Consider the following 12,924-nt stretch of genomic DNA (forward strand, 5'->3'; position numbering starts at 1 on the left):
TACCATTGCAATGTTCCATGGCTTCTATCGCTGAAGAGAAGTCTACTGGAAGTTTAATTGTTGATCTGCTGGAGGTAATTTGTACTTCTATTCTGGATGGTTTTAAAATCCCCATTTTTGTCCTTGGTGTTGCCATAATGAATTCACCATAGTGAATTTGTAGTTCAATAGCCTGTGTTTAGAGTTGGATTTCTTTTTAATATACTTGGAATTCATTGGTTGCTTTATTCCATGGATTGGTGTCTATCAAGCATTCTGAAAAAAAAAAAATGAGGGATTGTCTCTTCAAATATTATCTTTGCTCCAGTCGCTCTCCTTCTCTCTTATTCTTGTGAAACTATGATCAAGTTTGCTTTAGATCAGAAGGGGGAACAGGAGATTGCAGACGGGAGCACTGTTCGTGTAGGGGTCCAACCAGGAGTGGGCCCCAATAGGGCATCTCAGGAAGTGATGTCACTGCCTGGATCACAAAGGCCTTCAGAACTTGGAACCCCTGCAACCAGGCAGCCAGTCTAGTCCAGTAGCAGGGTTACTGGACTCAGGACCTAGACACAGAAAGATGTTTTCCTGTTGTGTACCCAGTTTCCGGGGCTCTGGGTACCAGAACCCCCAGGAAAATGACTTGATCCCATGCTGCAGACATTGGCTAAAACCACCCCCACAATGCCGCAGGTCCTTTCGAGGGAGACTCCATAAGGTACTTACTTATGAGGAGACTAGGCGATGCCCACCCCTCTGAACCGTCCTAGGGAAGCCCTATCCCTTCCTCTGGAGTTTGGGGGGAGGAGGGATATGTGGGGGTTCCTGCCCATGGTCTGGAGGAGGGTGAGTACAGTGGATACTCTTGTGATCCCTTCTTGTTCACACCAATGTCAGGGTGGGCAGGGTGCACAGGGGATTCCTGAGGTGACTCTGAGCTGTGCCAGAGCACATCCAAGGCCCTGAAGCTGGGCCACGTTTCTCTCCTTGGGGGAGGGCTCTGACACCTGGGCTGTGGTGTGTCTGGAATGGAGCGCCCTGGGTCTGAAGACCAGCAAAGGCCTCCAGACAGGGCTCTAAGGCCTCCTGCCTGGCTGTCGGGCACTGTCTTTATAGAATGCTCCAGAGGACATGGTGCAGGAGGTGACCGAGGAGATTGCCTGCTCTCCTTCCTCCAAGGAAAAGAAGCCGCACAGGGCCAGCAGAGTCTGGCGCTGGCTCAGGGTGAGTGCAGGTGCTGGGGAGACCCGACCCCTGGGGCGCCCATGCAGCACCAAGGGCCCCACTTCCTAGAAGCCAACCTGGCCTCCTAGAGTCCTGTACTCCCGTGAATCTGCATCCCATCTCTTCCCCAAACTGGCCCACATAGTCCTGCCCACGCCTTGGACAGAAGCACAGCCATTGTCCACATACTTATAGGAGTATCATTAAAGAGACTAGACCATGTCTCATCATTGATTTAGACTCCTTTTGCCCATGCCAAGGCATTTTCCTAACTCGTGCTCCCAGGTGCCCGCACTGGCCCAACAGTCATTCCTCAGCTTCTACAAGTCTTGCAAATGATTATTTGCAAGAGTGAATTGAGAGACTTTGATCCAAAGGGACATGGGGCTCATGGTACTCTGTCTCTTGCTCTGCGCTTTGGTATTGATTGAACACATTGTTGACCCACCCCCCCCCGCAAAAAAAAGGAACAGGGGCCTCACTGCACTGCACTGCACGGCGGTCTGGAAGGCCAGTCATTGATCACAGCCATGGAGCCCTTTACTGGGGCAGGACTGGATGTAATCCCCTTCTCAGGCCAAGGCACAGTGCGGCATCCTACAGCCTCCGTGCCTTCTTATCCTAAGCCCTCTCGCCTTAAACATCTCTGTGTTCTCATCTCAAGAATGGGATATGTTGGGTGCCGGGGTGGCTCAGGGGTTTCAGCCTCGGCCTGCAGCTCAGGTCATGGGTCCTGGGTCTCACAGTCCTGGGATCGAGGCCCACGTCGGGGGCGTGGGGTCCTCTGTTCAGCGGGGAGCCTGCTTCCCCCTTTATGTCTGGCTGCCTCTCTGCCTACTTGTCACCTCTCTCTCTGTCAAATAAATAAATAACAAGTCTTTCAAAAAAATAAAAAGAATGGGCTATGTTATCAGAAATCACAGGATCCATGCCACTCAAGCAGGGACGTGCTATCCATACTCCGCTCACAAAGGGACCTCAGATACTAGCAAGTTCAGACATCATTTCTTTCAATTCTTTGTATGGATTCCAAGAACATTTTCTCTTTGCCTTAAAGGCTTCTTAACTGATTGGCTGATTGATGGATTTGAGAGAGAGACAGGGGGAGAGTGGGGAGAAGCAGAGAGACTGAATCCTCAAGCAGACACTGCCCTATGGACACAGTCCTACGAGGAGCGCAGCCTCAGGACACGGAGACCATGACCTGAAGCAAAACCAAGTGCCTTAGGCTGAACCCAATGAGACACTGAGTCACCCGATTCTTTTTCGGACTCTGGCCTCTCTTGTCCCACCTCTTGCAGAAGTCCCTGAGATCTGGGGGCTCATTCTGCCCTCCAAGCCCCAACCCTCCTGGTGGCCACAGCACTGACTCATGTCTCCTCTGATTCACCTCAGGGGAAAAATCGTTCAACCAGGAAGAGGACGAGGACCTCACTGCTGATGGCACAGCGGGCCAACAAGCTGGAGGCCGCAATTGATCACCTGGTGCCTGCCATCCTCAGACAAGATCTACACTGTGTCCACACCTTTCTGGACACATACGACACCTTTGCCAGCTCTGGGGAGGTGCTGGACCAACTATGTGCAAGGTGAGCACCCTCCCCTGCCCCTAACTGCCCTGTGGGATTAGGCCAATGCCTGGTTGTGAGACTTTGGCAGGTCCCCAAGCTTCCCCAAACTTCCCCTTGCTTCTAACTGGGGCAGAGGTATTATAGGGACTCAGTGGTAGGTGTCAGAAAGGATACCTGGCAGCCTGCGCCGGTGGAAAAGTCTGCTGGAGGGCCTGTGGGCATGCTCTTTGAACATTCCTGTGCCCCTCATGATGAAGCCTCTGCCTAATCCCTGACCCTCACTGTGATCTTGAGCAGGGCTCCTTTGCCATTGAAAGGGAATCTGAGATTCTTTCTGGGGTCTGTGTCTGGATGAATCCAGAACAGTCATCCCTGGGGGTGAGCAGGGCCAGGCCCCCGCAGATGTTCGTGATGGGCTGGTTGGGGCCCTTTCATTCAGCAAGCATTCAGGAAGCCCCAGTAGGTGGAGGCGATTATCTCGGAGCTGAATGGGATCCCGGCACAGAACAGACAGCACCCCAGGGCTGCAGGCTAGTCGAGGGTCAGAGGGTGAGAGCCAACATCCGCAGACATCTCATGTGATGCCCCCTGGCCTCCTCCAGATTCGGGTGCTATTACTCCACATATGAAGAGGTCAAGAGATCCCAGGAGCAGCGAGACATGTGAGTAAGCTTTGGCTGCTCCAGGAGGGCCTTCCCTCTCCTGCAGGGCAGTGAGGGTCCTGTGAGTTCAAGGGGCTGATGGACCTTCATGCACACCTCTGTGATTCCTGCTTTAGGGTAAAGGTCTGAGAGCTTCTACTGGAAACTAGGAAGGTGCCCTGGGGAGCTGGGGTAGGTGTGTGAGCACTGTGGGAGAGCAGAGGGGCATGGAGGACAGCTTCCACCCCTGAGAGGGTCATGCTCCATGCCTACCACCTCCCAACCCTCTCTCTGCCCAATTCTGGGACCCAGAACGCAGGATTTAGGAACCTTCGCACAGCATTCTGTTGGCACCTGCACGCTGGGTGCTCAGAGGGGGCTCAGGGAGAGTGGTGACCCAGTAGAGCCCAGGGAGCAGCAGACATCCCACACCCTGTGGGAGGTGAGTGTCAGTGGAAACAGACCCACTCTCATGGCACCTAGTGAACGGGCAGAGGAGGTAACGGTGGAGGTATGGAGAGGGTCCTGGGAAGGCCTGGCTAGAGACAGAGTCCCTTTGTTCCCTCCTCGGTTGGATCTTCACGGAGCAGAGGCGAGTGCAGTGAGGGTAATTAAGAGGCCAGACACCACCTCTCCCTGGGCACATGCAGTTGAATTGAAGTGGCTCGTGGGCAAGGAGACAGACTGAGGAGTGTGTCCAGCTCCACTAAGAAGTCCAGAAATGATCACCCCATTGATCACGGACTCCCACTCCTAGAGGCTTTTGGCCAGCCCGCCGTCTGGGAGCAGGCCTGTCTCGGGCAGGACTGCCAGGTCGCAATTGGACAAGGACTCCGACTGGTCTCGGACAGGAGCTGGAAGCCCAGGGGCCCAGGTTCCTACAGGGGTTCCCTGGGATATTGGTTTGGATGCATACCTTGTCCTCTGACTTTTCTGTCTCCATGTCTGTCCCCAGGGCCATCTATGCCATCCTAAACACCTGGGTGGAAAAGTATCCAGGGGATTTTGTGCAGCCTCCGGAGTTTCCCAGTTTGCATACGCTGCTGGCCTACCTGCAGGTCTATGTGCCGGGCTCGGACCTGCAGCGCCGTGCCCAGCTTCTGCTGCCAGAAAGTCAATGCCCTCCCAGAAAGGCCACGGAGCCAGAGGCTGGGGGTGAGGAGGACTCGGGGTAACTGTTGTGGGCCTGAGGAGGAGACAGGGTGGGCCACCCAGAGGAAGCCTCCGTAGATTGTAATTGGGCCGAAGAGAGTGAGTCATCTCAGATCACTGTCCCCATGGGCTTCCGTCGGGGATACCTTCCGGGGGCTGGGTCTTACGCTGAGTGGTGGGGAAAGGGAAAGGCAAAAGGGAAGTCAATCAAGTTGATGATGCTTTTTCTTCTTGGAGCTACAGCGCCGGCCCCAGAGCAAAATCTGGAAGTTGTTCCAGCAGCCCCTCTGGCACCCACTGCACCTCTGGAGCCTGAGCTGGTCTCTACCATCCCTGCTGCAGCAGCTCACAGTGGGTTAGGGAGACCAGTGACCCCACCTGACCCGATGGGACCAGGGCAGATGGTCGTCAGGGCCCTCGTTCACTTCTCTGCCACGGAAGAGCCACCTGGCATGTTGCCTTTACTGGATGACCAGCAGGGTCCTGTCCCCGAGCTGCTGCCCCCTGCCTCCGTGGAGCAAGCAGTCTGGGCCCACAAGCTGCCGCCCCCTGCCTCCGTGGAGCAAGCAGGCTGGGCCCCCCAGCTGCCGCCCCCTGTCTCCGTGGAGCAAGCAGGCTAGGCCCCTGAGCAGCAGCTCGTGCTGGTTGGACCCCCAGAGCATATATCCCCCTCCCCCGTCATTTCCTTTTTTATCATATTTGTGTTCTGTGTTCACCTCTATAATTACTTCATAAATTTAATTTATTAAATAAAGTAGAATTTGAGTTTATATAACATTTTACTCGCATCCTTTGCAGTGGGATATGGAGGTCTCATTAGGTCCATCCAGAGTGTTGCACAACCATGTCTTCTACGACGTTTCTTCACAGAGACACCCGCGCTCCTCATCGCTCACTGCTCTGTCCCTCCCCCAGTCCCTGCAACCACTTCTCTTCTCTCTGTCATGGCCACTTCACCTCAATTGGATTTTCCTCTGCCTGGAAACTACAATATGGCCTTCTGTGTGTGTCTGCAGAACATAAGAGTGATTCCTCTCTTTTCAAACTTTTGTAGAGATGATATAGGTATTTTCGTTTTTCTGAATCTTCTCCCAAAACAATGAAACAGCACAACACAAAACAAATAACTCTTTTGTCTGGTACACCGCCAGCTAAATGCAGAGAAAGACCCTCCCTTTTGAGAAAGAGCAGAGCTGCTACCCTGTGTGGTGTGCGACGTGCTGAAAAGAGCCGCCGGTACCCACAGAGCAGTGGCCCTCCCAATACCTGGTTGTGTATACTGGTCTGCACACAACACACAACCCCCAGGAGTTCACAGAATAGTGACCTTGGACTGATAGACACGCTTTCGATACAGGCAGACACTCCAAATAGATTTCATTATCCCATGTACTGTTCATCTGAAATATCATTGTTTTTTGTGATTCACCTGAAAATGCTCCACCCTGGGGACAGACATGGAGGCAGAGAAGTCAGAGGACAGGGTACGCATCCAAACGAAAATCTCAAGGAACCCATGTGGGAACATGGGTCCTGGCCTGCCAGCTCCTGTCCGAGACCAGTCAGACTCCTTGTCCACCTGCGACCTGGCAGTCCTGCCCAAGACAGGCCTGCTCCCACACGGCAGGCTGGCCAAAGCCGCTAGGAGTGGGAGTCCTTCATCAATGGGGTGAGCATTTCTGGACTTCTTAGGGGAGCTGGACACCTGGAACACCAGGTAACAAGAACTAAAGGAGCGCCAGCACGGCCTGGCCACCAGCAGTGGTGTGCACATGCTCGGCTCCTGCGCCGCCGAGGAGACCACTTCTCCCCCAGTGGGACCGGGCCTTTCTGATATGCTGGGTTTCAAGTGACAGGTCAGTGTATCAGGCTGAGTACTCAAGAGGATAAATGAGTTCCCTCTGCTGGCTGAGCCCTCACCATTAGGTAGAACGGCCATGGTTTCATAGCAACCATTCCAATCTATGCCTACAGGGCCCTGAGATACGAATTCTGTTACTGTTTCAGGCCTTTTTGGTCTTTTTCACTACCACAAGGACAAGTCAGTAAGTTAGATGATAGACAAATGAATTCCATTCATCCTGGATTTTTCTGCTATTCTTTACGTGAAAGTACTTTTAAAATATCCATCACATAGCACTATACAAATGCTAGTTATTACAAATTACATCCAAATGAAGCTCGAAGTCTCAGAAACTGGCATTCTTATTGTTTATTTTTATTTAAAAAAATCAGTCATTTTCCTACTTGGCTCAGAATCAGAAAGTTTCATCTTAGTTCAGTTTTAGGATTCCTCTAAAGTGATCTAGAAACAAAGACAGTAATACACATTCTTCCAACTTCAATACCAAAGTATATACAACACTCATCAGGAGCTGAAACACTTTCATGAGCAGACAATGACCAACTACAGAATGTCCTGGTGGGTGACAGTCCCGAAGGTGGTGAGAAGACCTACTCTCGGACACCAGTGGTTTGGCTGAAAGAGTCTCTCATGTCCAATGAAAACTGAGTTTTGACATCCTGCCTTTTTAGAGAGAGTTAACAAGATTAAGAAAGGGGTTTTAGAAAAGCTTTTCAAAAGGCCCCACACTTTGACCTGTTTTTTCTGCTTAAAAATGCACACGAAGTCTAAGCATGTACACGTGTGGTAAATGACAGCTTTTCTAAAGCAAGAGCATGAACATCCAAATCTCATGGCTGGTCCACTTGAAAACCTTCTTAATAGTCATGGACAGAATGGCTTTATTCATTTTTATAAACAGATACACCAAGGCTTTTTAGCTTAGTTCTTACTATTAAATTTACCTTTAATAAGGTAAAGGGTTTATTTTTTAAGAATGTTTTAATTTTTTAGAAGTTAAAAAAAAAATCTTTTTTATAAATTCATGGCCCGGAGATCAAGACCTGCGCTGAGATCCAGAGCTGGATGCTTAACCAACTGAGCCACCTAGATGCCCCTTAAACTTATCTTTTAAAATATAATAATCTAAGGGAAAAAATACCCTTTTCTTCTATAACTTGATATGCCATTGCCACTTTCATCTCTGACCAGGACCTTCCCCCTCACACCCTGGACGAATGAATTTACTGTGTTCCATACTGAGAAATGTTGTCACTACGATTATTCCATGAAACTGCTGAAACGCTGTCAGTACCTTGGAAGCCCAAGCCACATGAGCCACGACGGCGACCAGCTGGAGTCCTACTCATTCTCGCTGAAGGTGCCTGGCTGCTCTTCGGTAGCCTGGGCTGCCTCCTCGACAGTCTGGACCTCAAGTGCTTTCAGGACAACAGCAGGGGACGTGGTGCTGGCTTTTAGCATTGCCATGGCCTCACTGTGACTTCAATCGTTCAAATCAATGCCATTGATATTCAGCAATATATCACCTGTCCAAAGGAATAAACAAGAAAAATGAGATGAGCTACCAAGTCATTATCTTCCCTATACATCCTGTTATTTGTAATTTTTTCACATCTCTGTCATTCTTACAATATCGAGGGAAAAATCCAATTCATGGAAAACATTCCAAAACAACTCAAAACTTTTAAGATAATTTCATCATGTATAGGAAAAAATGTGTCTTGAGGCACTGTGATTCGACTGGAAGTCCAAGTCATTAGACCTCGTTTTCCTACTGTGCAGGACCTGGGCATGTTCATTTCTCTTCTTTGGGCTTCAGTGATTTCTATAGGTCTTTCCTGATCTTTTGCTCTTAGAAATAAATTTTTAACATATCCTGTTTTAGAGTTACACAGTTCTATAGATATAGTCCTACAGAGTTTGCTCAGCATGAATCTATCAGAATACTAAAAGAGAAGAGATCCTTGGGTCTACACAAAGAAATGAAACTTGTGATTAGAGCATCTTTTGCTTAAGGAAGAAAAAAAAGTGTTTGCTGCCCTGACAAGTAATATAATAAAAAAAAAGGGCAATGAGGATTATATAAAAGGTTAGGAAGGAAAAGATGAGTGTTCTATTTTTTAGAGGGTTTGTTCCAACATAAAATAATGCAATGATCTAAATAAACATTAGAAAATAACGGAAAGGGCGCCTGGGTGGCTCAGTGGGTTAAAGCCTCTGCCTTCAGCTCAGTTAATGATCCCAGGTCCTAGGATCGAGCCCGCATCGCGCTCTGCTCAGCCGGAAGCCTGCTTCCCCCCAACCACCCCCTGCCTGCCTCTCTGCCTACTTGTAATCTCTGCCTGTCAGATAAATAAATAAATTCTTTAAAAAAAAAAGAATGGAAACATCATCAAACTGCAGCAATTTTCCTTCCCATTAGGCGTTTTTCTTTTCTTTCTTTTTTTTTTTTAAGATTTTCTTTATTTATTTGACAGACAGAGTTCACAAACGGCAGAGAGGCAGGCAGAGAGAAAGAGAGGAAGAAGCAGGCTCCCTGCTGAGCAGGGAGCCCAATGCGGGGCTCGATCCCAGAACCCTAGGACCATGACCCGAGCCGAAGGCAGAAGAAGCCTTAACCCACTGAACCACCCAGGTGCCCCCCATTAGGCGTTTTTCTAATCTTAGAGAGAGGTTTTACACTTATATTTGGAAGGGACACTTTAGAAGATTTTTAAAAAATCATATTTAATAGAACATTTGGGGAATATTTGTTACTTTTTTCAAACATGAGTTGCATGCAGGGAGAAGATGGGAAGAGTTTCACTGTTCCCAGCCCTCCCTATCTTACCTCTTTTGATGCGGCCATCACGTGCCAGACAGCCATGAGCTGGGACACTGGTTACAAGGATGGGCAGTTCACCACTCTTGCTTCCTCTGCCCCCTGCCACTGTCATTCCCGGGACTCAGGTGGTTCCTTCTTTACAGTAATGTGTTTTTCTTGGCATGTAACACACTGGGTAAGATCCTAACACAGGAGAAGAAAATTCATTGCAAAATAAATAATACATAGCTGAAGTAAAGTAAGGAAACTGAAGGAAAAAATACCATGGCAATGATAAAGTCACTGTTAAAATCAGTTACTGAAGAAATAATACACAGTTCCTCATGGTACAAACATGACACTGAACACTGGGGATCACAATGTCAGACTTTGGACGGCTGTATTTTCATACGACTATGTATGGAACACAAAAAACTCAGGACTGTTGACATGTGGAAGTCAAAAGAGGGCCAATTCTACAAAGGTAAATAATGGACTTGAGTTTTAAGATTCTGAAGACAACCTAATTAATTTTATTTCTCTCTCTCTCCTCTATTCTTTGAGAGAAATGGTGACAGAATAGTACAAAAGTAAAGTGCGGATTTAGTTAACTGCCAGAAAAAAGCTATAGATCTATCTTCTGTTTCTTACTCATGAGAATGCTCGGTCATGAAATGGGTGCAAACTCATCTTCACAACCTTCACGGAAAGCTATAAGGATATGAAATAACTGAATTTTTGAAAAAGTTAAGGAAGAGAACAATTTTCCAACAAACTGTGTTCTCAGGAAAAAGCAATTTTTATCGATATTGATTGTTTCTATTTATGGGGACACTCCTAGAAGAAAAGGAAAATTTAAAACATCACCTTTTTTTAAATTAGAATGCTATAAAAAACAAGGTGTACCAATGCAATATTAATATTAAAATAGCAATAGTAACTAACATTTATTGAAGATTTACTATGCGTAAAGCAAATGGCTTCACATGTATTATTTCATTTTCATGTTTTCATTACATTTCATTACAATGGTCCTGAGTGTAAATCCTATGGTTGGCCCCATTTTATAAAGAAGGGAATAGCCTTATTAGAAAGGTCATGTAGGGGCGCCTGGGTGGCTCAGTGGGTTAAGCCACTGCCTTTGGCTCAGGTCATGATCTCAGAGTCCTGGGATTGAGCCCCAAATCGGGCTCTCTACTCAGCGGGGGGCCTGCTTCCTCCACTCTCTCTGCCTACTTGTGATCTCTGTCTGTCAAATAAATAAATAAAATCTTTAAAAAAAAAAAAAAAGAAAGGTCATGTAATTTGCTCCAAATTATATAGCTACGCATGATCACACTGGATTTGAAGTGATTCAAGTTTAAAAAAAATACACATACACACACATACTGTATATACATAAACATTTATTCATATGTAGTTGTGTATGTTCATACAGCATGATGCTATATGCATCCACACTACAAGGGTGCTATCCCATTAAGTGTAATAATGGAAGCTCCTATCTCAAAAGGTTCCTTAACACATATACTGTAACAGCATAGTGTAGATAACAAGATAACTATTACCACGACTAACAATATCAACAGTAGAACTAGATAAATTCTTTTGCTAGAACTGTAACATTTCCTTTAGTGACACTGCTTCAGAGCGGACAGGTACGACGTGTCAGTCAAGCCCTGGACCTGCAGGGGTGTCTGCTCTTCTCTGCTCCTGAAACCAACACTCTGAAATTTTCTTGAGGGCACTACTTAAATAGCCTAGAGTTCCTAGAATTTTGACCTCATAGAAAACCTGTAAACGTCCACAGGTGGTATCATAGCATATGACATCTATGTTCGCATCCTTCAAAACTGGGCAAGACCCACGTGATTATGAAGACAATCCAGGTAAACTCAGCTGGGAGCACATTGACTTCAACGCTCCTGTCTGTCAGGTATTGAGAAGAGGTGGTTGTTTTATTCCTCCATATGGCTGAGATGTATGCATTTTAGCCAAACTTCACAGATTACTCTTGGTACACTTCATGGAAACTTCTAAGGGCTTAACACTGTATGAATGTTTCCAAGCAGGGGCCATGCAGGGGCTTAGTAATAAAGTAATGTGTGCTTTAATTTTTAACAATGATTATCCTCTGAACAGGTTGTTTTGATGAATTTGTATTTGTTTTCCCTAGGAGACCTTTATTTTTTTAAAGTAGGATTTGACATCACAAATGCTGTATGATAATGGTAAATTGCTAAATTAATGCTTAAAATTACATTTAATGTGGCTGTTCTAACAAGCAGGTTTACAGAGCACCTAGAGTAAGAATTCAGCATTGCTATTTAAAACACCACCACTTAAAATTAAGGAAGAGGAACTAGTAAAAAGAAAAATATTTGTGCCCCAAACAAACAAAAGGACATAAATCATCCTCTATATGAACGCTGAAATGGTTAAGTAGTTCTTAAAACAGTCTTAAATTTGTAGCGTTGTCTTTGAGCACCCATATTTCCACTTTCTGTAGAATTCATGGATTCAGTTACCAACTTTTGCCTTAATCATGATTCTTTAGGAATATGTATATATATGTAACTTGTAAAGCAAGGACCAGCGATATGAACAACTCCTATTCAAATTCCTTTTCGAAACAATAACTGCTTTTCGTAGTCATCATTGTGAAAGCAAAATTATAGGTTCCCTTCACACATTTCGTTTTCTGTTCAGAAATAAGATGAAGATTGTGCTTATAATTTCTTAAAAGTTTTAACTGAACAAAGACCAGTGACAAGTCTATACTTCAGCTCAGAAAACAAGATAAACCTGATGGGCCAAAAATACTTGTGCCTTTAAATGATGCTTTCTTGGGGCGCCTGGGTAGCTCAGTGTGTTGAGCCACTTTCGCTCGGGTCATGATCTTGGCTCCTGGGATCGAGTCCCGCATGGGGCTCTCTGCTCAGCGGGGAGCCTGCTTCCCTCTCTCTCTCTCTCTCTCTCTGCCTACCTCTCTGCCTACTTGTGATCTCTGTGTGCTAAATGAATAAATAAAATCTTAAAAATAAATAAATAAATAAATAATGCTTTCTTGGGCTCCTGTGACATTACAGAGTTATTCTCTCAAATTATACTTACATTAAGAAGACACTTTAGGGGCGCCTGGGTGGCTCAGTGGTTGAGCCGCTGCCTTCAGCTGGGGTCATGATCCCAACACTTTAGGGGCGCCTGGGTGGCTCAGTGGTTGAGCCGCTGCCTTCAGCTGGGGTCATGATCCCAGGGTCCTGGGATCGATCCCTGCATCTGGCTCTCTGCTCAGCAGGGAGCCTCCTTCCTCCTCTCTCTCTGTCTGCCTCTCTGCCTACTTACGATCTCTGTCTGTCAAATAAATAAATAAAATCTTTAAAAAAAAAAGAAGCCACTTTAAGCTAAACATGTGTTTCTCAAGTCATTCTCCTTAAGTAAAATTAAATTGCTTTGCTAAATAAAACCTTATTTACTGGTCTACTTAAAAACTATAGGAAATAAAAACAAAAAAACAAAAAAACTATAGGAAGTTTCCAATGTGTGATTTTCACACAGTTGGTAAATAGCATCGTTGTAAAAATTCTGGCCTACTAGAAGTTGAGTTCAAATGAAAGATCAAATGAAGTAAATAATACTGAGAACACAGTAAAGTGCCACTGTTTTTTGACTTCTACTAATTTCTGCATC

At 46.3% G+C, this 12,924-nt stretch overlaps 2 protein-coding genes across 4 annotated transcripts in view; one reads left to right on the plus strand and one right to left on the minus strand.

The window, feature by feature from the left end:
* LOC309857599 (uncharacterized protein) overlaps positions 1–12,924 on the minus strand; it is a 96,811-nt gene that overhangs the window by 17,855 nt on the left and 66,032 nt on the right. Inside the window, exon 11 of one of the 3 annotated variants that reach the window (XM_082750332.1) lies at positions 7,490–7,957. The exons of the other annotated variants lie outside the window; for them this stretch is intronic. The gene's annotated coding sequence lies outside the window, so the exon portion shown is untranslated. Of the gene's footprint in view, positions 1–7,489; positions 7,958–12,924 lie in introns of those variants that run through there. 3 annotated transcript variants of the gene reach the window in all.
* LOC309857590 (uncharacterized protein) lies at positions 381–7,911 on the plus strand (the record flags this gene model as incomplete). Its single annotated transcript, XM_082750311.1, has 7 exons — positions 381–697; positions 1,096–1,203; positions 2,599–2,792; positions 3,377–3,436; positions 4,371–4,570; positions 4,811–5,084; positions 7,623–7,911. The coding sequence occupies exons 1-7, from the start codon at positions 560–562 to the stop codon at positions 7,909–7,911; spliced, it is 1,263 nt and encodes a 420-aa protein (XP_082606437.1). The 5' UTR covers positions 381–559.

The sequence above is a fragment of the Mustela nivalis genome (assembly GCF_964662115.1).
Source record: "Mustela nivalis genome assembly, contig: HAP1_SCAFFOLD_934, whole genome shotgun sequence".
In the NCBI taxonomy this organism is placed as follows: Eukaryota; Metazoa; Chordata; class Mammalia; order Carnivora; family Mustelidae; genus Mustela; species Mustela nivalis.